We start from the raw sequence: 26,594 nt of genomic DNA on the forward strand, positions 1-26,594 counted from the left end.
CCTCCAAGAGACCTTCCCTGACAAAGCCCTCTTTTCCTTTTCTTCCACTCCCTTCTGACTTGCTGTCTTTACTCATCCCCACTCCTAGTCCCACAGCACTTACGTATGTATCCGTAATTTATATTCATTCATTCTTTCAACAGTATTTACTGAGTGCTTACTGTGTGCAGAACACGATACTAAGCACTTGGGAACATACAATAGACACATTCCCTGCCCACAACGAGCCTGTCTTCCCTCTAGACTATAAACTCATCGTGAGAAGGGAATGCGCTTATTACATTGCTATATCGTATGCTCCCAAGCACTTAGTAGGGTGCTCAGCACACAGTAAGTGCTCAATAAATACAATTGATGAATTGATCTTCCCAGATCTAATACTATCAGCTCTCTCCTTCCTATTTTACCTCTCCCATTTGCTACTATAACCCAAACCCCACCTCTGTTCTAATGCCAACCTCCTCTCTGTACCTCGATCTCTTCAAGCCCACCATTGACACCTTGCCCATATCCTCCCCCTGGCCTAGAACTCCCTCCCACCTCATGTCCAAAAGTCCACCATTCCCTTCACCTTCAAAGCCTCCTTGGATCACGTCTCCTCCAGGGGAAGGACTAAGCCCTTATCTCCCCTTCAGTCAATCATATTTATTGAGCGCTTACCGTGGGCAGAGCCCTGTACTAAGTGCTTGGGAGAGTACAATAGAACAAAGCCAGTAGATGCATTCCCTGCCCACTGCAGGCTGAAACTCTAGAGAGGAAGACAGACATTAATGAAAAAATAAATTATGGATATGCACATAAGTGCTCTGGGACTGAGGGAGGGATGAATAAAAGGTGAAATTCTAAGTGCAAGAGTGATGCAGAAGGGAGTGGGAGAAGAAGAAATGAGGGCTTAGTCAGGAAAAGCCTCTTGGAAGAGATGTGATTTCAATAAATCTTTGAAGATGCAGCGAGAGATCTTCCGTCAGATATGAAGAGGTGTGGATCTCCAGGCCAGAGGCAGGACATGGCAGAGAGATAGAGATTGAGGTACAGTGAGCAGGTTGACATTAGAGGGTCAAAGTGGGTGGTCTGGGTTGTAGTAGGAGCGTAGTGAGGTGAGGAAGGAAGGGGCAAGGTGATTGAGTGCTTCAAAGTCGATGGTGAGGAATTTCTGTTTGATTTGGAGGTGGATGAGCAACCATTGGAGGGTCTTGAGGAGCGAGGAAACAGGACTGAATTATTTTGTAGAATAATGATCCAAGGAGCAGAGTGAAGTATGGACTGAAGTGGGGAGGGACAAGAGGCTGGGAGGTCAGCAAGGAAGCTTGTTCAGTAATCAAGGTGGGATAGGATAAGCACTTGGATTAATGCGATAGCAGTTTGGATGGAGAGGAAACGGTGGATTTTAGCGATGTCGTGAAGGCCGAATCCACAGCGTATGGCGACATATTAAATATGTCAGTTGAATGAGAGAGATGAGTTGAGGATAACACCACAGGCTTGTGAGACGGAGAGGATGGTGGTGTGTTCACAGTGACAGAAAAGGTAAGGGGAGAGCAGTGTTTGGTGGGAAGATGAGAAGTACTGTTTTGGAAATGTTAAGTTTGAGGTGATGGCAGGACATCCAGACAGAGATGTTTTGAAGGCTGAAAGAAATGTGAGACTGTAGAGAGGGAGGAAGATCAAGGCTGGAACTGTAGATATGGGAATCATCCTCACAGAGGTGGTAGGGACATCTAATAGAGCTATCCTGAAGGTAGGAGGAAATACTAGACTGCAGAGATGGAGAAAGATCAGGGACAGAGAGGTAGATTTGGGAGTCATCTGTGTAGAGATCATAATTGAAACTGGGAGAGAATGAGTTCTCCAAGAGAGTGGGATAGAAAGGGGATTCAGAATTGAGCCTTGAGGGTCTTCCACAGTTAGGGGTTGGGAGAGAGAAGAAGCCCACTAGAGACTGAGAATGAATGGCCAGAGAGAAAGGAAGAGAACCAGGAGAGAACAGTGTCAGTGAAGTCAAGGTTAGATAATGCTTCCAGGAGATGGGTGTGATTCACAGCACTGAAGGTAGCTGAGAAGTTGAGGAAGATTAGGATGGAGTAGAGGCCGTTGGATTTGGCAAGAAGGAGGTCATAGGTGACCTTAGAGAGGGAAGTTTATGTGGAGTGAAGGGGGAAGGAACCAGATTGGAGGGGGTCAAGGAGAAAATGGGAGAAGAGGAGATGGAGGCAGCCAGTGAAGACGGTTTGTTCAAGGAGTTTGGAGAAGAATGGTAGATGGGAGATGGGGGGGTGAAACTGGAAGGAGTCATGGGGTCACTGGAGGATTTTTTTTAAGATAAGGGTTTCATGAGCATGTTTGAAAGCAGTAGGGAAGAAGCCACTGGAGAGCGAACAACTGACAGTGATTGTCAGGGAGGGAAGAAGGGAGTAGGCAAGTATTTCAATAAAGCGTGAAGGATTGGGATTGGAAGTGCACGTGGAGGGGGTGGACTGTGAGAGGAGGTGGGAGATCTCTTGAGATGCTGCTGGGAAAGATGGAAGAGTAGAAGAAAGTGCAGGAGGAGGAAAGTACTGGAGAGAAGCAGGGGAGATTTTAGAGAGATCACACCCGATGGACACAATTTTCTCAATAGGTATCTCCAGAAAAGTATCCCCTATCTGCTCTCCCCTCTGTGTCGACTGTGAGTTTGGCTGTGCTCCCCTTAGGCATTTTAATATTCATCCCAATCCCACAGTAATAACACTAACAATAATTACGGTATTTGTTAAGCGCTTACTAAGTGCAAGACACTGTACTAAGCTCTGGGTTGAATATAAGCAAGTTGGATCAGACACAGTCCCTGCCCCGCATGGGGCTCACAGTCTCAATCTCCAATTTACAGATGAGGTAACTGAGGCCCAAAGAAGTGAAGTGACTTACCCAAGGTCACACAGCAGATGAGTGGCAGAGCCGGAATTAGAACCCAGCACTTCCATACATATCGTTCCATACACATCCACATACATATGGAGCAGCATGGCTCAGTGGAAAGAGCATGGGCTTTGGAGTCAGGGCTCATGAGTTCGAATCCCAGCTCTGCCACTTGTCGGCTGTGTGACTGTGGGCAAGTCACTTAACTTCTCTGTGCCTCAGTTCCCTCATCTGTAAAATGGGGATTAAGACTGTGAGCCCCATGTGGGACAACCTGATTCCCCTATGTCTACCCCAGCGCTTAGAACGGTGCTCGGCACATAGTAAGCGCTTAACAAATACAAATACCAACATATCGTTATAATCTAGGAGTTCCCCGATCCATATTTTATTTTGATGACTGTCTCCCCCAGCAGACCGAGGGCTACCTGTGGGTAGGAATCGCACCTACCAACTCTATTGAATTGTACTCTGCCAAGCGCTTAGTACAGTGTTCTGCGCACGGTAAGTGCTCAATAAATGCGACTGATTGATTGAATGTCAATAGATCTGGGCTTTGGAAACTATTTTGGAAACACAGAGGAAGGAGCATGGCTAGAGCACGCACCTTTGAGTCTGCCATCGTCTGCTTTTGTGACCTGGGCAAGTCACTTCACTTCTCTGTGGTTCGGCTACCTCATCTGTAAAATGGGAATTAAGATTGTAAACCCTATGTGGGACAGGGACCGTGACCAACCTTGTATCTACCCCAGCACTTAGTACAGAGCCTGGCTCACAATGAATGCTTAACAAGTACCATAATTATTATTAAGATTACTAAGACAGTTTACCTGTCCTAAAAGTTGATGGAGATTCTGAGACTGCTCCATGATGGCATGGCTGGGCTGCCACATTTCCTATCACTGAATGAAGCAGGGGTGGGTTATGGGGCCTGGCTCTATTTTACTTTTTCTTTTAAGTCATGGATGTAACAAGGGACCCGGAGGCAGGTGTTCAAATTTGTTTCCATCCTTCTGGGCAACTCTCTCAACTCAGATTTCAAGCATCATGCAAGGTCTTGACAACAGCTATTCAAGAATTACTTCACGGAGATGACGGAGCCCTCGAAGCCCACACTAGGGAAAATATGCGAATGATCCAAACTGATGCACTGAATCATCCGGGCATTAAAGGCTGACCGTTAGTCTAAAGAAAACCCAAATGATGCCTCAATTTCCTCAGGGAGGCCACTTACACAACCAAAAATTCAGAAAAGCACTGTGGATAGAGGACAGGCCTGGGAGTCAGAAGGAACTGGGTTCTAATCCCAGCTCTTCCACTGATCTGCTGTGTGACCTGGGGCAATCACTTGATCTATCTAACCCTCGGTTACCTCACCTATAAAATGAGGAGCAAAACTTGAATCCCATGTGGGACATGAGCTGGTTGCAATCTGGTCTTGTTTCTACCCCTGTGCTTAGTAAAATGCCTGGTAGATAGTAAGTGCTTAACAAATACCATAAAAAGAAATAACACAATGAAAAATCCCTATTGGCAACATTGAGCAAAATGCTGTCATAGAAACTGTTACCAAGGCAGCTCACCAACCAGCAGCGCAGAGGTCGACGAGGAAATAGAAAAGCAAATCAAGAAGGCCGGCATATCCTTTGGGAGATTGTCAAACAGAACGTGGTGTCAGTGTAATATCAGGTTCCTGACTGAACTGAAGGTATACACAGCTGTGGTTTTTAATGGTATTTGTAAAGCATTCACTCTGTGCCAGGCTGGGGTAGATACGAGCTAGTCAGGGTAGACACAGTCCCTGTCCCACATGGGGCTGACAGTCTCAATCCCCATTTCATCGATGAGGAATTGAGGCCCAGAGAAGTGAAGCGACTTGCCCAAGGTCACACCGCAGACAAGTGGTGGAGCCGGGATTAGAACCCAAGTCCTTCTGACCTCCAGGCCCCTGTTCTAGCCACTAGACCATGCTGCTTCTCTACAGCTGTTCTCTAAGGTTATCCGATCTTCTCAAAGGCAGTGAGGCCTGGATACCACACACCAGGGCTACATCCTGTTGTTCGAGCAGCACCATCTGTTTTATTTACAGGCCATTCTTCACATCACATGGCAAGTCACCATCACGAATCACGAAGCTCTGGAATGCAGTATGTCTCCTAGCATCAAAGCTCTGCTCACAATCACACAGCTAGACAGGAGGATACTCAAACAGCTATGCTTGGAAAGAAGAAATCAGGAAACTGAAAAGAGGGCAGAGGAAATATTCCAAAGGAACAGTAAAAATACGCCTCAGAAATTGCTGCATCCCAGATGAAAACAAAGTCAGTTGTTGAGACAGATCTGTGTAGTGCACTGCCATAAAGAAAGAAATAGCTCTTTTAAGCAAAATCTTTGTAAGGAACAAGAGAAAAGGAAGCAAAATAGAAAACAATGCCAGACACTGCAAATATTAAGCATGACAACACAGCTAAGGACAGCCTCTTAAAGTTACAATACCTTCCTAAAATCTTATCACTTGCAAGAAGCCTTCCCTGACGACACCCTTTATTTTCCCCATATGCCCTCTCTTCTGAATCAACTAAGCACTTGGCTGTGTAGCCCATAAGCACCTTGATATTCACCCAAGCCCCAGCTCTGCAATACTTTTGTAAATTTTCTTATTTACCTCTTGTACGCGGTAAGCTCACTGTGGGCCGGGAACATGTCTACCAACTCTGTTGTACTGTACTTTCCCAAGAGCTTATTACAGTGTTCTACACACACAGTAAGCACTCAACAGATACTCTATTTACCTTATTCCTAATCTATTTTATTGTCTCTCTCTCCCCGTAGATGGTAAAGGCCATGTAGGCAGGGATCACACCTACCAACTCGGTTGTATTGTGCTTTCTCTACTGGTTAATGAAGCGCTCTGCACACAGTAAGTACTCAGTAAATACCACTGATTCATTGGTAGAATTTGTGTGTGCACAATGAGAATGGGACTGTGGATCCCCCATTGGCCTTTTCACAATCTCACACGCGCCTATGGGTGAATTTTACCATCAATGACGTCTTCAAACAATCAGTGGTATTTTTTGAGCTCTTACATTGGGCAAAGTGCTGCACTAAGCATTTGCGAGAGTAATGATGTCTGACTACTTGTTTTGCTGTCTGTCTCCCCCTTTTAGACTGTGAGCCCGCTGTTGGGTATGGATTGTCTCTATCTGTTACTGAATTGTATGTTTCAAGTGCTTAGTACAGAGCTCTGCATACAGTAAGCGCTCAATAAATACGATTGAATGAATGAATACTATGCTACAGAGTTGGTAGACATGTTCCCTGCCCATAGTGAGTTCACAATCTAAAGGGAGAGACAGACATTAATATAAATACATTTGTAAGGTATAATTTACACATATGTACATAAGAGCTTTGGGACTGAAAGTGGAGCAAATTCCAAATACCCAAATTTGAATACAAACAACTATATAGGTCAGGTTTTCCCCAATTTTCCCCATTCCCTCTCACTTCCACCAGGCCTACCCGTAACCCAGTGTCATTCTGGACAGGATATAGTCCAAGAGCATTCATTCATTCAATAGTATTTGAGCACTTACTGTGTGCGCAGCACTGTACTAAACGGTTGGAAAGTACAATGCAGCAATAAAGAGAGAGAATCCCTGCCCACAACGGGCTTACAGTCTAGAAGTGGGGGAGATAGACAAGTAAACAGGCGTCAGTAGCATCAACATAAATAGAATTACAGATACATACACACCAAAACAAGTATACAGGCATTAATATAAATAGAATTATAGATACATACATATAAACACAAGTGTTGTGGGGCAAGGAGGAGGAGCTGAGGAAAAGGTGAGCTTAGCCTGGGAAGGCCTCTGGGAAGAGGCGAGCCTTCAGTAGGGCTTGGAAGGGGCAAGTGTGCTAGTTTGACAGATGTAAGGAGGGAGGGCGTTCTAGGCCAGAGGTAGGATGTGGGCCAGGGGTTCGACGCCAAGACAGGCGAGAACGAGGCCCAGTGAGAAGTTTAGCGGCAGAGGAGCGGAGTGTGTGGGGTGGGATGGAGAAAGAGAAAAGGGAGATGAAGTAGGAAGGGACAAGGTGATGGACAGCTTTGAAGCCAATAGCCACTTGCATTACAGCTAGGAGGTTGCCCAAATTAGAAGAGAGCCATAGGCTGCAGCAATACCTATGTATTTTTTAAGGTAATTGTTAATGATTATTGTAAAATCCCAGCTCTGCCATTTGGCAGCTGTATGACTGTGGGCAAGTCACTTGACTTCTCTGTGCCTCAGTTACCTCATCTGTAAAATGGGGATTAACTGCGGGCCTCATGTGGGACAACCTGATTACCCTGTATCTACCCAGTGCTTAGAACAGTACTCTGCACATAGTAAGCACTTAAATACCAACATTGTTATTATTTGTTAAGTACTTACTATGGGCCTAGGGACTCCTACTTCAAAACAGTCTAATTTATATATATACATATATATATATATATATGTCTGTCTCCCCCTGTGGACTGTAAGCTCGCTGTGGGCAGGGAATGTGTTGTATTCTGTTAGAGAAGCAGCGTGGCGCAGTGGAAAGAGCACGGGCTTTGGAGTCAGGGCTCATGAGTTCGAATCCCAGCTCTGCCACTTGTCAGATGTGTGACTGTGGGCAAGTCACTTAACTTCTCTGTGCCTCAGTTCCCTCATCTGTAAAATGGGGATGAAGACTGTGAGCCCCACGTGGGACAACCTGATTCCCCTGTGTCTACCCCAGCGCTTAGAACAGTGCTCTGCACATAGTAAGCGCTTAACAAATACCAAATACCAACATTATTGTATCACACTCTCCCAAGTGCTTAGTACAGTGCTCTGCACACAATAAGAGCTCAATAAATACATACTCACAGGCTGGTGCTTTAGCTACTAGGCACGCTACAATATCTAAAATCTAAAACTGCAAATCTATATCGAGATCTCGAGATCAAAATACACGGAAAAGAATCATTACCCTGGGCTGTCAAACTGTTTACTGAATAAAGCAGAAGTCGCCCTCAAGAATGAAAAAATTTGAGAAAAAAACAAAACCAAAAACCATCCAATTGTATTTCCGCCATTCCCCGTTAAATTGGGAAACAAAGTAACAAATCCCCTTTTGTTCTTTGGAAAATGAGGCTTCAACCTTGAACCATTAATAGATGGATTCTGCAATTTTATTTTCCCAAATCCAACATTTGCTGACTCAGTCATTGAAAGACTTTGATCAAGACCCGTCACTTCATTTCTAATAATATTCATCCCCAGCTTATTCATAGGGAAGATGACAGGATTCCTGACATACACCATTAGTCAAACTGCCGTTGAAATCTTTGGAAAAAAAAGATCTCTACGAGTTCATTGTTATTGTCTGTTCTAGCATATTAGCGTTATCTTTATATCCTCACCAACTGCATATTCTTTGAACAAAAAAAAATAAAGGTTAAATGCACAACAAAACGTTCATGAAGTAGACTCTTGGTTTATCATTTTGTTTCCAGGCCACATTTAAGTTTGGCAACCAATAAACAACCCATTTTGCTTGGATTCTAGTTTCAGCATTTCCCTGATAAAGGACTATTTGTCTTCAGCCTGTGAATACCGTTCTTTTCATCTGCAAATAAATCTCTTCAATTGCCAAGGAATGGGGATTTCAGTCATTGTGGATTTGCTTCAAGTTTGATTCTGACAGAAATCCATGACAGCAAGTAGAACATAGTGGTAGCATTGTATTCAGTAGGGAGAAAAAAGGAAAGATTACAGAATCTCTGACCTTAACCTATAGTTGACTTGTACTTTTTTTTTTCCTCAGGAAATGGAAAAGATCTCCATTTTACAGCAATACCCACACAGAGCATAGCAATAACTCAGGTGCTGACAGGAAGCAAGAAGATAGATTTCAATGTGAAAACCCTGGAAGGGTAAGCTTATCACAGCAGAACAGAAGAATGTCATCACATTACAACGGGGTTGCTACTGAGGTGATTGGGCTTTTTAGTATTAATAAATCTTTCTTACGTGCCACGTTCCCATTTAAACATATCAACCGGATGCTACTTTGTTCAATATTTCAGGCAGAATCCAACATATTTGGGGAATATATCCTAATCGTCCCCCATCAAGTGCTCACATTCCAAGGTGGGATATGGATCACCTGTCGTGTATGTGGTCTGAGAGCTGTTTTACAGTGTTGCTAATCTTCTGCAAATAATAAAGAAACAAAAACAAGGAGTTGGAAGACTTGGCTTCTACTCCTAGCTCCACTACTTGTCTTTTGGGTGATCTTGGGCAAGTCACTTAATTTCTGTTCATCTATCTAAATGGGGATTAGGGTTGTGAGCCCCATGTGGAACAAGGACTGTATCCAACCTGATTAGCATGTATCTAGCCAAGTGCTTCATCTAAGAACAAATACTTAAACAAATACTATGGCTTCCCATTCAACCTCTCCTGGAAATTAACCCTCACGTGTGAATTTGGCTTCAGTGTCCTGAGGGGAAATATTTTGGAGGAGGCTAAAGTGATGAATTTTTTTCCTCTGGTGATAGCTGGGTTAGGGATAGACGAGTTAAAAATGTTAAAAGGGAAAAATGTTCTTCTCACACCTTTTCTCTGAATTGTGACCGCCTCAGGAGTTTGGATCCTCCACATTGAATTTACTGTTCACCACAAAGCCCTCACTAAATACCGCTAGTGTAAACCATGATTATGACTCATGTTTAGGAAAACCTTTTCTTTCCTTTGCCGGTTTCCTCATTCTGCCTTCATACCCTGTGCTCAGTAATGAGGCTGGCCTGGCCCCAGACAGAACAGAACTTTTCTCTGCAAGGACAAGAATACACTTTCCAACAGGGTTCAAAACAGTCTAGTCAGAATCTGATATTCTCTGATCACATTTTGAGAGTAGAAATAAAGGATGGTTTCCCTCCTCCCTCTTCCTAGTATCTTGAAGGCCTCAAGGTAAATGATTAAGAAGCAGAGCCCAGCCTTCTTGGCTGTACTGTTCTTAGACCTCGTTTAAAGATGCAATCATTTATTGAGCACCTCCTGTGAACACGGGGCTGTATTAAACACTTGGGAGGGTACAATAGAGTTAGACAATCCCTGATTGGTGAAACGAAAAATTGTGCTGGGGATGGAATTCTCCTTTTCCTCTGAGGAAACTCCGGGGTTGAACACAAGTAGTGCAGAGGGAGAAAGATCCAACCCTCTTCACCTGTGTCTCCAACCCCATTCCCTTGCACCTTATCAAAACACTTGCCTCTTCCCTTCTTCCCCGCTTTTGCCAGTTCAACCATCCACTTTCCAATGGCTTCTTCCCTACCACTTTCAAATATACTTAGGTATCACCTATCTTAAAAAAACAAAAACAACCTTCCCGCGACCCCATGGCTCCCCCCAGTTATCACCCCGCCTCCCTCCCACCATTCCTCTCTAAACCCCTTGAGCAAGTTGTCTACACCCACTGCCTCAACTTTGGCTCCTCCAATTTTGTCCCTGATCCCCTCCAATGTGGCTTCTGCTCCTTCTTTCCACAGAAACGGTCTTCTCTAAGGTCACCAGTGTTCTTCTTGCAAATCTAACCCCTTCTACTTTATCCTAGTCCTCCTCAAACTCTAAGTTGCCTTCAACTCATTCACTCCCACACCTTCAACACTCTGCACAGATGATTCCCAATCTATTTCAACAGCCCAACCTCTCTCCTTCTCTGCATTCTCTTATCCAGGGCATCTCAACTTGGTTGTCTCTCTGACACCTCAAACTAAACATGTTCAAAACTAAACAGAACTCCCCTCTTCCCACCCAAATTCTGCCTTCCCTTGGTCATTCCCATCACGGTAGACAACACCACTCTCCTCCTAGTCTCACAAGCTCATAGCTTTGGCTTTATTCTTCACTCATCTCACTCATTCAAACCCCACATTCAATCTGTCATTAAACCCTGTCTGTTCCACCTTCACAATTTCACTAAAACCTGTCATTTCCTCTACATCAAAAACTGCTACTCTGCTGATCCAAGGACCGATGTGGCTCAGTAGATAGAGTCTGGGGCCGGGAGTCAGAAGGTCAAGGGTTCTAATCCTGACTCTGCCACTTGTCTGCTGTGTGACCTCAGGAAAGTCACTTCACTGTGTCTCAGTTCCCTCGTCTGTAAAATGGGGAGACTGTGAGCCTCACAAGGGACAGGGACTATGTCCAACCCAATTTGCTTGTATCCATCCCAGCTTGTATCCATCCCAGCACTTAGTACAATACTTGGTACATAGTAAGCACTTAAATACCATAATTATTATTTTATCATATCTAAGTACTTATCATATCCATCCTATATATCATATATTAAGAAGCTGCGTGGCTTTGTGGATGGAGAATGGGCTTGGGAGTTAGAAGAACCTTGTTTCTAAATCCAGCTCCACCACTTGTCTATGTGACCTTGGTCAAGTCACTTAACTTCTCTGTGCCTCAGTTCCATCATCTGTCAAATAGGAAATAAGACTGTGAGTCCCATGTGGAACTTAGACCACGTCCTAGTTTGTATCTACCCCAGTGCTTGGTACAATACCTGGCACACAGTAAGGGCTTCACAAATACCATAAACAAACCAAAAAAATCCCTTTATGGCCTTGGCATCTGCCTCCTTGCTGACCACCCTGGCTCCCATCTCTCCACACTTCAGTCCATATTTCACTCTGCTGCCCAGATTATTTTTCTACAAAATCTCTCAGTTCACGATTCCCTACTGCTCAAGAACCTCCAGGGGGTGTCCACTTAGCTTTGAGTCAAATAGAAACTCCTTACCATTGGCTTTAAAGCACTCAATCGGCTCACAACCCTCGCCTAACCTGGCTGATTTCTACTACAGCCCAATCTGCACACCCTGCTCCTCTAATGCCAACCTACTCACTGTATCTCAGTCCCGTCAATCTCACCACCAACCCCTTGGCTACCTCCTCCCTCTGGCCTGGAACTCCCTCCCACTTCAGATAGGACAGTCCACCTTCAAAATCTTCTCCAAGAGCCCTTCCCTAAGCTCTCATTTCCCCTACTCCCTCTTCCTTTTGTGTCACCTAAATGCTTGGACCTGTACATTTAAGCACATGATATTCACCCCACCCTCAGCCCCACAGCACGTTTGTACATATCCATAATTAATTTTAATGCCCGTTAATGCTTCTAGACTGTAAGCTCCTTGTGGGAAGAAAAGGCGTTTACCAACTCTTTGTACTGTACTTTCCCAAGTGCTAAATTCAGTGTTCTACACGTAGAACTCAACCAATACTATTGATATTGATTTAATTCATTTTTTCAAGGTTCACAATTCCAGTACTAATAATTATTATGAAAATTTATGGTATTTAAGTACTTACTATGTGCGAGGTACCATTCTTAATGTCTGTAACATTTATTTAATGTATTTCTCCCCCTCTGGACTGTAAACTCAATATGCACTCTCCCAAGCGCTTAACACAGTGCTCTACATACAGTAAGCAACCAATATGATTGAATAACATTAGGGTGGATACAAATTAATCAGATCAGACACAAGCTTTGTCCCACATGAGGCTCAAAGTCACCCCTCCCTCAGTCCTACAGCACTTATGTGCATTTATATTAAGGTTTGTCTCCTCTAGACTGTAAACTCATTGTGGGCAGGGAACATTTCTACCAACTCTGTTGTACTGTACTCTCCCAAGCGCTTAGTACAGTAAGTGCTCAATAAATATCACTGATTGATAAGTTGAGGGAAGAACAGGCACTGAATCCCCATTTTCCAAATGAGAGAACTTAAGCAGGGAGAGGTCAAGTGACTTGATCCAGGTCCCACAGCAGGCAACTGGCAAGTCCAGGTTAGAGCCCAGGTCTTCCACTAGGCTCCTCTAAGGTGCCTCTTCTGTATACATCAGTGCAGGAAGACTACTGTGACAGCCTTCTCTCTGACCTCCCTGCCTCCTCTCTCAACCCGCTCCAGTCTATTCTTCACTCCGCTGCCCGGCTCATCTTCCTGCAGAAACGATCTGGGCGTGTCACTCCCCTTCTTAAACAACTCCAGTGGTTGCCTATCGACCTCCGCTCCAAACAGAAACTCCTCACTCTAGGCTTCGAGGCTCTACATCACCTTGCCCCTTCCTACCTCTCCTCCCTTCTCTCTTTCTACCGCCCACTCTGCACGCTCCGCTCCTCCGCCGCCCACCTCCTCGCCGTCCCTCGGTCTCGCCCATCCCGCCGTCGACCCCCGGGCCACGTCCTCCCACGGTCCCGGAACGCCCTCCCTCCTCGCCTCCGCCAAACTGATTCTCTTCCCCTCTTCAAAACCCTACTTAAAACTCACCTCCTCCGAGAGGCCTTCCCAGACTGAGCTCCTCTTCTCCCTCTACTCCCTCTACCACCCCCTTTCACCTCTCCGCAGCTTAACCCTCTTTTCCCCCATTTCCCTCTGCTCCTCCCCCTCTCCCTTCCCATCCCCTCGGCACCGTACTCGTCCGCTCAACTGTATATATTTTCATCACCCTATTTATTTTGTTAATGAAATGTACATCGCCTCGATTCTATTTAGTTGCCATCGGTTTTTACGAGATGTTCTTCCCCTCGACTCTATTTATCGCCATCGTTCTCCTCTGTCCGTCTCCCCCAGTTAGACCGTAAGCCCATCAAATGGTAGGGACTGTCTCTATCTGTTGCCGACTTGTTCATTCCAAGCGCTTAGTACAGTGCTCTGCACATAGTAAGCGCTCAATAAATACTATTGAATAAGTCATAACACAGTATAAATGGGGCTGGTTTCAAAGCGGGGAGACTTGTATCTCCACATATAAAATCTTTCCCCAAAGACAAAGCCCTAAAATACTGAACCGCTGTCTCCCCCGCTAGTCGGTAAGCTCACTGTGGGCAGGGAATTCATTCAATAGTATTTGAGCACTTACGATGTGCAGAGAATGTGTTTGTTATATTGTACTCATAAGCACTTAGTACAGTGTTTTACACACAGTAAACGCTCAATAAAGACGACTGAATGAATTGCCAGAACTCTGATACAAGGAAACAGACTCCTCTCAGGAGGTGAAGCAGAATGTGGTCCTATCGGATTGAACAAAGTGTAAGATGCAGTGCACTGGGAAAGTCAAAGCATGCGGCTTCCATTTTATCGGAAGCTTACTAAAAATAACAGGGCATTCAATTTCCCTTTATATTAGGGCCATCTTCATTATCAGTAATCTTGCAGCGGGCACCCACGGTGAGCTTAAGAGCGTACTGGGGAAAAGCCTATTAAGAAAATCTCTGGATGAGGTTTTGCAAGGGAGGGCTTTCTGTGTGCTTTCAGAAATCCAGTGGGGGAGCGTATCAGTGTAATTAAGGTTTACAGGTATAAAATGCATCCATGCTGCCACTGAGCAAGCAGGTGAGGAAGCCAACAGGATTGTCTACCGGCAATGGAATTTCCCCTTGCGGATGTGACCGAAATGGTTGTCAAAGCAGCCAGCGACTGGGCCTAGTCGGACCGCGGGTGCCCGACTGGTCCGTGTTTCCAGGTTGGAAAGGTTTGAAGAACTGTTGTTGATCAGCCGGTACTTAGCTTTACCCGTGGCTGTGCTGTCCTCTACTCCCTCAGGAAATCCTTTAGTAGCACAGGGAAAGACCGAGAGAAATTTGGCCTCTGGGACTTTGCTTCCATCTCCAGCCTAGAGTAATAGGAGCGAGAAAAGGCAGCGCGGAGACTGAAGTAGAGGTTAGAGGCCGATTGGGCGGCAGGTTGGGCTTTTCAGGATGTTTCAATTCTCACGGAGCTATGACAGTATTTTATGGCTCAAGCAATATTTTAAGCTGAGGAATTCCTGACCATGAACATGTGAACTGCTAGTGAGAAGCAGCACGGTCTAGTGGATAGAGCACAGGCCTGGAAGTCAGAAGAATAGGCATTCTAATCACAGCCCTGCCACTATCTGCTGTGTGACCTTAGGCAGGTTCTTCACTTCTCTGTGTCTCAGTTACCTCATCTGTACAATGGGGATGAAGACTGTGAGTCCCATGTGGGCCAGAGACTGTTTCCAATCCGAATTGCTTGTATCTATCCCAGTTCTTAGTACAGTGCTCTGCACACAGTAAATAGTCAATAAATATGACTGAAAGCACTTAAATACCACAATTATTATTAAAATACCACTAGTAGTGGGAGCTAGTGTTATTTTCTTGATCTCTTTTGCAGTTGGAAAGCTGCAGCCAAAAATTCTGGTTCTAGAGGTAGAGTCTGAGTTCTGAGCTGGAGTTTGTTGCTCTTCCCACCTGCCTCATTTTTACCTTCTGGTTTTTGGCAAATGGTCACTTCTTTCCCAGGGTTGAAGCAAACTGAGGAGTTGTGAAACAAAAATCCTGTCCATCCTCAACGCCACAGCACTGGCTGTGTGACTGTGGGCAAGTCACTTAACTTCTCTGTGCCTCAGTTCCCTCATCTGTAAAATGGGGATTAAGACTGTGAGCCCCACGTGGGACAACCTGATTCCCCTATGTCTACCCCAGCGCTTAGAACAGTGCTCGGCACATAGTAAGTGCTTAACAAATACCAACATTATTATTATTATTATTATGCACATATCTTTAAATTATATATTATAAGTTATTTATATTGTCTGTCTCCCCCTCTAGGGAACGTTACTGCCATCTCTGTTGGATTGTACTCTCCCAAATGCTTAGTACAGTGCTCTGCACATGGTAAGTGTCCGATAAATCCGATCGGTGGACTGAATGACCCAGACTACAGCCTGTGGCCTAGCAGAAGGTGCACTTTACCAGATGCGTCAGCAGGCCTGGCTTCAGACATTCAGTCCCATCCCCAACACCGCTCATTATGATGTCATATTGACATGACATCATTTCAATATGACATCATTTCTTTCTGCAGCATGTAAGTGGTGTATGGCCGTGCCTGTCCCGCCCTCGACCCCGGCCCACATCCTACCACTGTCCAGGAACGCACTCCCTCCTCACAATCGCCAAACTAACTCTCTTCCCCTCTTCAAAGCCGAGAGCTCACCACCTCCAGGAGGCCTTCCCAGACTGAGTCCCCCTTTCCCTCTGCTTCCCCTCCTCCCCTCCCCCTAACCCTCTGCTTTCCCCCCCTCCCCTCAACCCTCTGCTTTCCCCCCCCTCAGCACTGTGCTCATTTGTATATATTACCACCCTATTTATTTTGTTAATGAGGTGTATATCTCCATAATTCTATTTATCTTGATGATGTTGTCTTGTTTTGTTCTGTTTTGCTTTGCTGTCTCCCCCGTTTAGACTGTGAGCCCGTCATTGGGCAGGGATTGTCTCTATCTGTTGCCGAACTGCACATTCCAAGCGCTTGGTACAGTGCTCTGCACATAGTAAGTGCTCAATAAATACTATTGAATGAATATGTCATTCAGGTGTCATTCTGAACCACTTCTCTGGGAGGACCAGGGAAACCTTCCCCCGCCTCCCGGTCCAAGCCTTCCTTTACAGCCCCTGCTTCCTTTACCTGTGCCTGTTAACCATAAACACTGTAGTATTTAAGCACCTTCTATGTGCCAAGCACTGTGTGGAGTGCTGAGGTAGATACTCAGATCAGATCAATCAGATCAGACTGTGTCCCTGACTCATCATTAGACCTCGTAGTCCAAGTAGTAACATTAAGTGCTTACTGGGTGCAGAGCACTGTACTAAAGTGTTGGAAGAGAATGCACAGGGGGGAATTAGACAGGGGAGAATAGGTATTTAATTCCCACTTACTGATGCGGAAACTAAGGCTCAGAGAAGTTTAGTGATTTGCAGGGCCTAGGGGCAAGAACACAGCCTTGGGAGTCAGAGGAAGTGGGTTCTAATCCCCTTTCCTCCCCTTGTATTCTGTATGACCTTGGGCAAGTCACTTTACTTCTCTGTGTCTCAGTTACCTCATCTGTAAAATGGGGATTAAGACAGTGAGCCATTAGATGACTTGATTACCTTATATCAACACCAGTGCTTAGAACAATGCTTGGCACATAGTTAGTGCTTAACAAATACCATAATTATTATTAGAGGACTTGGTTCTAATCCTGGCTCCACTACTTGTCCGCTGTGTGACTTGGGTAAGTCATTTCACTTCTCTATGCCTCAGCTTCCTCATCTGTAAAATGGGGATTAAGACTGAGCCTCACATGTGTCTACTCCAACGCTTAGTTCAGTGCCTGGTACATAGTAAGTGCTTAACAAATACCAATAAAAAAAACAAAAACAACCCAGCTCTCCAGACTCCCATCCCTGCACTCTTTCTACTAGGCCTGTAACATAAACATTGCTTCCACCTGGGGTAGAAGGAAGATTGGTGATTCCAAATTTTCCAACTTTCATCCCCCTGCAGCAGCAGCCTCCAGACACCCCAGACCCCTTGCCTTAAGCCATCCTTCCTGAAGGCAGGCTCTGGAGGGGCTGCTTGGCATGCTCACTGGCTGAAATCAAGCCCCAGTTTCTGTCCCGCGCTATTCTGAAGCCTTAAAATCCAGAGCCGAGGAGAATGGATGGACAGAATGTTATCTCCACGCCCCAACTCGAGAAACCGAGAGACATTTTGATCAGCACAATTGTCTCAGCAATTGATCCGGTGGAGGACTCAGTGTCTATGAATTGTAGCTGGGTCTTGGAGAATTCGATCAGTCCTGGAGCTATGGAGGGGCTTCTGAGTCTGAACGTGGCTTTAAAACAAAGTGGGAGAGAGAAGGGGATGGAGGTGTCGGGGGCGTTATATGGAGTAAGAGGCCTCAAAGTTGGATTCACTGACCTTATGCACTCTTCTGCTGCCCCTGTGATTGTGAACTAGATCCTCTTTTCACTTTCCTCCTCATAGTGCTTTTTAACTGCCATGTACTTTCCTTCTCACCCCTACAAAGAGGCTTTGGCATGTTCTTTGTAGGCATTCTTAGAGGAAAAAGTCCTAGATTTTAACACCTGGGCAATTCATTAGCACAGAAGAATCTGGTAGGCAAAACGCTTAGAAAATGAGCGAATGGGCTGAGCTGAGTAGGTACATTTTTGTCCCACAGGCTGACAGCTTGGCGTGATGTTACTCCAGTGCAAACATTCACTGTGAGACAAGCAGGAGAGGCAGGTTTCGGAAGATCGGGTAACAGGTATCCTGCCCAATGCTAAAACTCTATCCGGGCTCTGACCAAGTCACCTCAGGATCAAGAATCGTTAAAGAGATAGCCTGAAGGGCCACCAAGGAAAAACAGAACTGGGTTTGAGTAATGATATGGCACCGGTTCTTCTCATCCTTGGGGAGTGATTTCTTTTTAAAATAACTCAGCGTTCCCAAAGCAAACAAACCAAAACAATTGAAAGAAAGTCAGGGAACTTAAAGTGCCCTAACAGCTCCAACCAGATTGGAAGAACATTTCAGTTACTATGAAGGAATGGGATCTTTGAAAAGTAGTTTTAATTCAATTCCAGCAAATCTTACGAGATAGATTATATTTTGTTGAACAGAATGCAGTGCATTGCACTGTTAATATAACCTCAGCCACTTTTAGATTTTATACTGGTAAATAAGACACATCTATTCAGGACTACCATCTTTTGCAAGTTGATGCCTTCTATTACCTACTCCATAAGAAAAAGAAGAAACCAACAGATACAACAGATAGGAAAACAGAATTCACTTAACTGATAAAAAGTACTGATCTCTCTTATTATTTGTGAATTGGATCAATATTTAGTTTTGGAGATGTAGGCATGAACCCAGATTTCTCCTTTATGCTCCAATCCAGCTCCAATCTAGGGAAGCAGCATGCCTAGTGAAAAGGACTCAGGCCTGGGAGGATCAGACTACTAATTCTGGCTCTGCCACTTGTCCACTGGGTGACCTTGGGTAAGTCACTAACCTTCTCTCTGCCGCAATTTCCTCACCTGTAAAATGGGGATTCAAAACTTGGGCAGTGAGTCCCATGTGGAACAGGAACTATGTCCAACCCGATTAACTCGTATTGACCCCAGCTCTCAGAACAGTACTTGACACAGAGTAAGTGCTTAATAAATACTTTTTTAAAAAAGCCCAACAAAACCAAAAAAACCCAGCTGCCTTAGAAATAAGAGGCAAGTGGCAAGGCTGTTGGCATTAAAATGAGTTCCATTTGGTCACTGGTCCATTTCTGGTTACCTTGTAATTTCTGGTTGTATTCAGTTCTGTCCGACTGGCTCCTCCTCAAGGTGCCAGAGTTACTGAGGTCCGTGGAAGCACCGTTCTCCAAAACCGTGTCCGTCTTCCTCCTCTCCAGCATGTACAGCTTGTGTCTCAAGAAGGTCAGATTCTTCTTCTTGGGTCCCAAGCTTTCCTTTCCGGGGCTTTCTTTGGGCTCCATTTGGAGCAAAGGCCACCATTGACCACTCTGAGGAAAGAGGGGCAAGCAGCTTATGATCACAGGTGGCCTTCTGGGCTACAGGCTGACCTTCCCCTGCGTGGATATGCACTCCTTTAACTGGATCACTTGACTTCAGGTGTACCTGAGACTGCGGCCTCTACGGCCGGCTCAGGGACTCCACCCCTATGAAGTCATTCTTTTTTTATCCCTAGAGGGGCTGGTTCCGGAACAACCACCTGTTACCTGAGACACCTGCCCTACGGAGCTAGGCAAAGCAGGGACTGCTCGGTCACATGCTCCTGAAGCAAACAAAAATCCCATTGTGTGAACGTTGTGTGTGTGTGTGTGTGTGGAGGGAGTGAGAGAACGAGGAAGAGAGAAGACATGTATCCCTTCCTTCTAGCTTATTTTCAGTTTTCACCCATGCAAAAGTTTTTAGTACTGTACACAGGTGTGCCTGCTTTTCCCAAAGATGGGCACAAGTGAGTCAAATGAGCGCTTGAATATGACAGCAGCATCACTTTTCATGGGAAGTACTTATGGATGCACTAAGCGCCCAATAAATATGATTGAATGAATGAATGTGCGATGACATATTTAGTGTGGATGCTCAGTGGCACTTGAATCACTTTGTGTTTGTGGAGCCACTAGTGTTTTCATTTGTGTGTTCGTGCACCTTGTATGTGAGCACCCAGAAAGGTGACTGACAGAGAGGTGTCTGAGCAGTCAAAATGGTGTCTGAGCGGTCAACCCAGTGTCTGAGCGGCCAGCCCAGTGTCAAAACAGCTAGTCCATTCATTTATTCAATCATATTTTTTGAGCCCTTACTGTGTGCAGAGCACTGTACAAAGTGCTTGGGAAAGAACAATATAGCAATAGACACACTCCCTGCCCACAACGAGCCTACAATCTAGAGGGGGAGACAGATGTTAATATAAATAAATAAATAGATAAGTACATAAGTGCTGTGGGTCTCAGAGGGGGCGATGAATGAAGGGAGCAAGTCAGGGTGATGCAGAAAGGAGAGGTAGAAGAGGAAAAGAGGGCTTAGTCTGGGAAGGCCTCTTGGAGGAGGTGTGCCTTCAATAAGGCTTTGAAGGGGGAGAGAGTAATTGTCAGATTTGAGGAGGGAAGGCATATGCAGGCTAGAGGTAGAATGTGGGTGAGAGGTTGGCGGTGAGACAGATGGGATCAAGGTACAGCAAGAAGGTTAGCATAAGAGGAGCAAAGGGTGTGGGCTGGGTTATAGTAGGAGAGTAGAGAGGCGGAGTAGGAGGGGGAAAGGTGATTGACTGCTTTAATGAAGATGAAGAGGTTTTGTTTGATGTGGAGGTGGATGGAAAGCACTGGAGTTTCTTGCAGAGTTGGGACATATGTCCTGAATGTTTTTGTAGAAAAATGAGCCGGGCAGCAGAGTGAAGTATGTATTGGAATGGGGAAAGACAGGAGGGAGGGAGGTCAGCAAGGTGGATGATACTGTATTCAAGGAGGGGTAGGAGAAGTGATTGGTTTAATGTGGTAGCAATTGGGATGGAGAGGAAAAGGAGGATTTTAGTGATGGATTGAATATGTGGGTTGAATGAGAGAGAGGAGTCAAGGATAATGCCAAAGTTATGGGCTTGTGAGACAGAAAGGATGGTGGTGCCATCTACACTGATGGGAAAGTTAGCAGAAGGTCAAGGGTTTGGGTGGGACGATAAGGAGTTCAGTTTTGAACCTGTTTAGTTTGAGGATCAGTGTCATATTTATTGAGCACTGACTGAGTGCAAAGCACTGTATTAAGTGCTTACGGGAGGACATCCAAGTAGAAATGTCTTGCAGGGCGGGAGAGAGAGCAGGGCTGGAGGTGTAGATTTGGGTATCATCCGCACAGACGTGGTAGTTGAAGCCATGGCAGCCAGTGAGTTCTCCAAGGGAATGGGTGTAGATGGAGAATAGGAGGGGACCCAGAACTGAATCTTGAGGGACTCCCACAGTTAAGGGGTGGGAGGCAGAGGAGGAGCCCACGAAAGAAACTGAGAATGAGCGGCCAGAGAGTTGGGGGAGAACCGGGAGACGACAATGTCAATGAAGCTGAAGTTGGATAATGTTTCCAGGAGGAGGGAGTGGTCGACAATGTCAAAGGCAGCTGAAAGGTGGAGGAGGATTAGGATGGAACAGAGACCATTGGTTTTGACAAGAAAGAGATCATCGGTGACCTTTGAGAAGGTGGTTTCTGTGGAGAGAAGGGGATGAAAACCAGATCGGAGAGGGTCGAGGAGAGAATTAGAAGAGAGGAGCTTGTTACAGAAGGTGTAGACAAGTCGCTGAAGGAGTTTGGAGAGGAATGGTAGGAGGGAGATGGGGTGATAGCAAGAGGGAGCAGTGGGGTCAAGGGAGGATTTTTTTAGGATGGGGAGACATGAGCATGTTTGAAAACGGTGGGGAAGAAGCCGTTGGAGAGCGAAGAGTTGAAGATGGCAGTTAGGAAGGGAAGAAAAGAAGGGGCGAATGTTTTGATAAAGTGTGAAGGAATGTGATAGGATAAGCAGTGGGAGAGGGTGGATTTTGAGAGAAGGTGTTGGTCTGAGAGTGAAGACAGTATCTGTCTGAGACACCAGGCCAGGGTCTGAGGAGCCAATCCAGGGCCTGAGAGTCCAGCACAGTGTCTGTCTGAGCACCCAGACCTGGGTCTGTCTGAGAGGCCAGGCCAAAGTCTGAGCAGCCAGTCCAGTGTCTGAGAGACCAGCCCAAGTGTCTGTCTGAAAGGTCAGACTTATGTCTACGTGGCCAGACTAGTGTCTGAGCAGCTAGTCCAGTGTCAGTCCAAAGGGCCAGGCAGTCTAAGTGTCCTGACCAGTGTCTGAGAGGTCACTCCAGTGTCTGTTTCAGGACCCAGATGGCCAGATCAATCTCTGAGTGTCCGGTTCAGTCTCCGAGAGGCCGGCTCAGTGTCGGAGCAGCTAGTCTAGTGTCGGATGGAGGGGCTAGCCTAGTGCCTGAGGGGCTAGTCCGGTGTCTGTCTGAACACCTAACCTTGTGCCTGTCTGAGTGCCCGGACTAGTGTTTGAGAAGCCAGACCAGTATCTGAGAGGCCAGACTGCCTGAGTGCCTGGACTACTGTCCAAGTAGCCAGACCAGGGTCTGTTTGAGAGGCCAGACCAGAATCCGAGTGGCCAGGGCACAGTCTCTGCAGCTAGCCCAGTGTCTGTCTCAACGTCCAGACCACTGTAGTCTGAAGACTATACGTAAGCATGAGAAGCAGCATGGCGCAGTGGAAAGAGCACGGGCTTGGAATGAGAGGTTGTAGGTTCTAATCGTGACTCTGCCACTTTCCAGCTGTGTGACTTGGGGCAAGTCACTTAACTTCTCTGTGCCTCATTTACCTCATCTGTAAAATGGGGATTAAGACTGTGAGCTCTATGTGGGACAACCTGTTTACCTTTTATCTACCTTGGGAAGCAGCGTGGCTCAGTGGAAAGAGCACGGGCTTTGGAGTCAGGGCTCATGAGTTCGAATCCCAGCTCTGCCACTTGTCAGCTGTGTGACTGTGGGCGAGTCACTTAACTTCTCTGTGCCTCAGTTCCCTCATCTGTAAAATGGGGATTAAGACTGTGAGCCCCACGTGGGACAACCTGACTCCCGTATCCACCCCAGCGCTTAGAACGGTGCTCTGCACATAGAAAGCGCTTAACAAATACCAACATTATTATTATTATTATTACCCAGCACTTAAAACAGTGCTTGGCACATAGTGAGCGCTTAACATATACCATCATAATTATTATACCCAGTCCGTCATCAAAACCTGCCAGTCTCACCTTCACAACACTGCCAAGATCCACCCTTTCATCTCCGTCCAAACCTGCTACCTTGTTAGTACAATCACTCATCCCATCCCAGCTGGATTACTGCATCAGCATCCTTTCTGACCTCCCAACCTCCTGTCTCTCCCCACTTCAGTCTCTATTTCACTCTGCTGCCTGGATTATCTTTCTACAGAAACTCTCTGGGCATATCAGCCCCCTCCTCAAAAATCTCCAGTGGTTGCCTATCAACCTGTGTAAGAAGCAAAAACTCCTCACTGTTGGCTTCAAAGCTCTCCATCCCCTTTCCCCCTCCTACCTCACCTCCCATCTCTCCTTCTACGGCCCAGCCCACACATTCTGCTCCTCGGGTGCGAAACTCCTCTTTCTCACCTGTCCTGCCATCGACCCCTGGCCCCCGTCCTACCTCTGGCCTGGACCGTCCTCCCTCCTCAAATCTGCTAAACTACCACACTTACCCCCTTCAAAGCCCTACTGAAAGCTCACCTCCTCCAGGAGGCCTTCTCAGACTAAGCTCCTCCTCCCCTCTCCTTCGTCCCTATTCCCTCCCTCTGCTCTACCCCTTCCCCGCCCCATAGCATTTGTGTATATAAGTATATATTTATTATTCTATTTATTTTATTAACGATGTGTATATATCTAGCAGCGTGGCTCAGTGGAAAGAGCACGGGCTTTGAAGTCAGAGGTCATGGGTATGAATTCCGGCTCGGCCACTTGTCAGCTGTGTGACTGTGGGCAAGTCACTTAACTTCTCTGTGCCTCAGTTCCCTCATCTGTAAAATGGGGATTAAGACTGTGAGCCCCACGTGGGACAACCTGATTCCCCTGTGTCTACCCCAGTGCTTAGAACAGTGCTCTGCACATAGTAAGCACTTAACAAATACCAACATTATTATTATAATTCTATTTATTTATTTATATTGATGTTATTAATGCCTGTTTACTCCCCTCTTCTAGGCTGTGAGCACATTGTTGGGCAGGAATTGTCTTTATGACTTTGGGCTAGTCACTTAACTTCTCGGTGCCTCAGTTACCTCATCTGTAAAATGGGGATTAAGATTAGGAGCCTCACGTGGGACAACCTGATTACCCTGCATCTACCCCAGCACTTAGAACAGTGCTCAACACATAGTAAGTGCTTAACAAATATCAACATCATTATTATTATTTGTTGCTGAAATGTACTTTCCAGTGCTTAGTACAGTGTTCTGAACAAGGTAAGTGCTTAAATACAAATGAACAAATTGAATAAATGAATGAAGAGCCAGACCAGTGCCTGAACAGCCAACCCAATGTCTGAGCAGCTAATACAGTGCCTAAGTGGCTAGCCCACTCTCTGAACAGCTAGTCCAGTGTCTGAGCAGCCAGACCAGAGTCTGAGAGGCCAACCAATCAATCAATCTTGTTTACTGAGCACTTACTGTGTGCAGAGCACTGTACTAAGTACTTGGGAGAGTACAATACAACAGAGTTGGTAGACACACTTCCTGCCCACAACAAGCTCACAGTCCCTGCCGGAGAGCCCAGTCCAGTGTTTAAGTGGCCAGCCACTATCTGGGTGCCTAGCCCAGTGTCCGAGCAGCCAGTCCTATGCCTGAGAAGCTAGTCCAGGTCTGGGAGGCTAGCCTAGTATCTGAGCAGCTAGTCCAGTATCGGAATAATGGGCCAGACTAGTTTGTCTAAGCAGCCAGACCAATCTCTTAGTGGCCAGTTCAATCTCTGAATCTCTAGCCCGGTGCCTGAGAGTCCAGCCCGGTGTCCGTCTGAGCACCCAGACCTGTGTCTGTCTGAGTTGCAAGACTTGTGTCTGTCAGGGAGGCCAGCCCAGTGTCGGAGCAGATAGTCCAGGGTCGGTCTGAAGGGCCAGATGGCCAGATCAGTCTCTGAGCAGCCTGTTCAGCCTCTGAGAGGCCGGCCCGGTGTCTGAGCAGCTAGTCTAGTTCGGTCTGAGGGGCTAGCCTAGTGTCTGAGAGGCTAGCCCAGTGTCTAGGCTAGCCCAGTGTCTGTCTGCCCAGAATGGTGCCTGAACAACCAAACCAGTGTTTTTCTGAGTAGCCTGACCATTGTCTTTCTGAGTGGCCAGACTACAGCCTGAGAGGCCTGACCAATATCTAGTAGCCAGTAGCCAGTCCAGGGTCTGTGCAGCTAGTCCAGTTTCTGTCTCAGCAGCAGACCACTATCAATCTAAATGGCCAGACTAGTCCTGAAGCAGCCAGTCCGGCATCTAAGCAGCCAGCCCACTCTCTGAACATTTAGTCCAGTGTCTAAGTGGCCAGACCAGTGTCTGTCTGAAAGGCTAATCAATCAATCAATGACACTTATTGAGCACTTACTGTGTGCAGAGCACTGTACTAAGCACTTGTGAATATACAATTCTACAAATTGGTAGACTTGTTCCCTGCCCACAACAAGCTCACCGTCTGTATGAGAGCCTAGTCCAGTGTCTAAATGGCCAGCCAGGGTCCGGGAGCCAAGCCCAGTGTCAGAGTGGCCAGCACAGTGTCTGAGCGGCCAGTGCAATGTGTACAGTAGAGGGTGGAGAGGAAAACTGAAGGAAGGCATGTTCTTTCTGCGCCAGGCTGCTATCGATCAGCTTCCCAGGTGCAGAGCCCAGTTCTCACCTCTGGTTAATGTTTTCACACTTTCAGTCGTTGCCCTTCCAGGTCTGGGTCCTTAGGAAAGTCAGCCTTACCTTGAATGCTGAAAAATGACCTTTCTTCAGGACAGAGGATGAAAACAAAGCACAGGCAGACACAGACAGGAAGAGGCTCTTCCTCTCTCTCTCTCTCTCTCTCTCTCTCTCTCTCTCGGGAACTGGGAGGAGGGCAAAAGGCTAGAAATGCAGCCGGAACAAAAAGGTGAGGAAAAGGAAATGGGTGGAGAAATGGAGGTGCCTAGACCTTTCACTCCATCTCTCTTTCACTCTTAGTTTGACACCATTTTTCTTTCAATTTTTGAAGTTTCAAGGGAATTCATATCATCTCTGAACGATGAGGAGAAAATAAAGGAGGAGGGGGGTGAAGAGCAGAGGTATGTGATAGGGGAAGGCCAAAAGACCTAAAGACTCTGTCTAAAACCTGGTAAACTGACTTGAATAAAGACATTTAAATCAGCTGTGCAAAGCTGATTGTTAGACTTGACAAAGAAGTGGGATAGGGAAGAAAACTGACTTCTGAAGATGTGTGGGCTGCAGACAATTAATCAGTTGTTCTTAAAGAGAAATGGCAAATGTCTCCCTGATATAGGAATGTTGAAGGAGCAGGGGGGTTTTTGGTGGTGTTTTCAAAGTAAAATCGTAAAACTGATAGTCTTTCTGAATGTCCTAAATGGATTTTTTTTTTTTTTGCTGACACACATTACTTCCAGGATTTCTTTACTCACCGTGTACCAGGTGAAGGGGGCTTGGTATACTGAAGGAACCATCACCAGAACAGAGACAGTGTGGGTCAAGGTCAAGGTCAGTTCAACTGACAGGTGTGTAGAAAATGAAAACTCAGCAGTGTGCTCCTCTCAAC

The 26,594-nt window shown here is 46.0% G+C and overlaps 1 protein-coding gene across 2 annotated transcripts in view; it reads right to left on the reverse strand.

Moving 5' to 3' along the window:
• Positions 1–26,111, reverse strand: part of ARHGEF38 (Rho guanine nucleotide exchange factor 38) — a 119,474-nt gene extending 93,363 nt beyond the window's left edge. Inside the window, exons 1-2 of one of the 2 annotated variants that reach the window (XM_029076343.2) lie at positions 25,772–26,111; positions 19,072–19,300 (exon numbers count right to left, since the gene is read on the reverse strand). In XM_029076343.2, coding sequence (XP_028932176.1) covers positions 19,072–19,273 — 202 coding nt within the window. In that variant the 5' untranslated portion in view covers positions 19,274–19,300; positions 25,772–26,111. Of the gene's footprint in view, positions 1–19,071; positions 19,429–25,771 lie in introns of those variants that run through there. The other variant, XM_029076342.2, reaches the window with a different exon arrangement.
• Positions 26,112–26,594: the final 483 nt, after the last annotated feature.

The sequence above is a fragment of the Ornithorhynchus anatinus genome, chromosome 12 (assembly GCF_004115215.2).
Source record: "Ornithorhynchus anatinus isolate Pmale09 chromosome 12, mOrnAna1.pri.v4, whole genome shotgun sequence".
Classification (NCBI taxonomy): Eukaryota; Metazoa; Chordata; class Mammalia; order Monotremata; family Ornithorhynchidae; genus Ornithorhynchus; species Ornithorhynchus anatinus.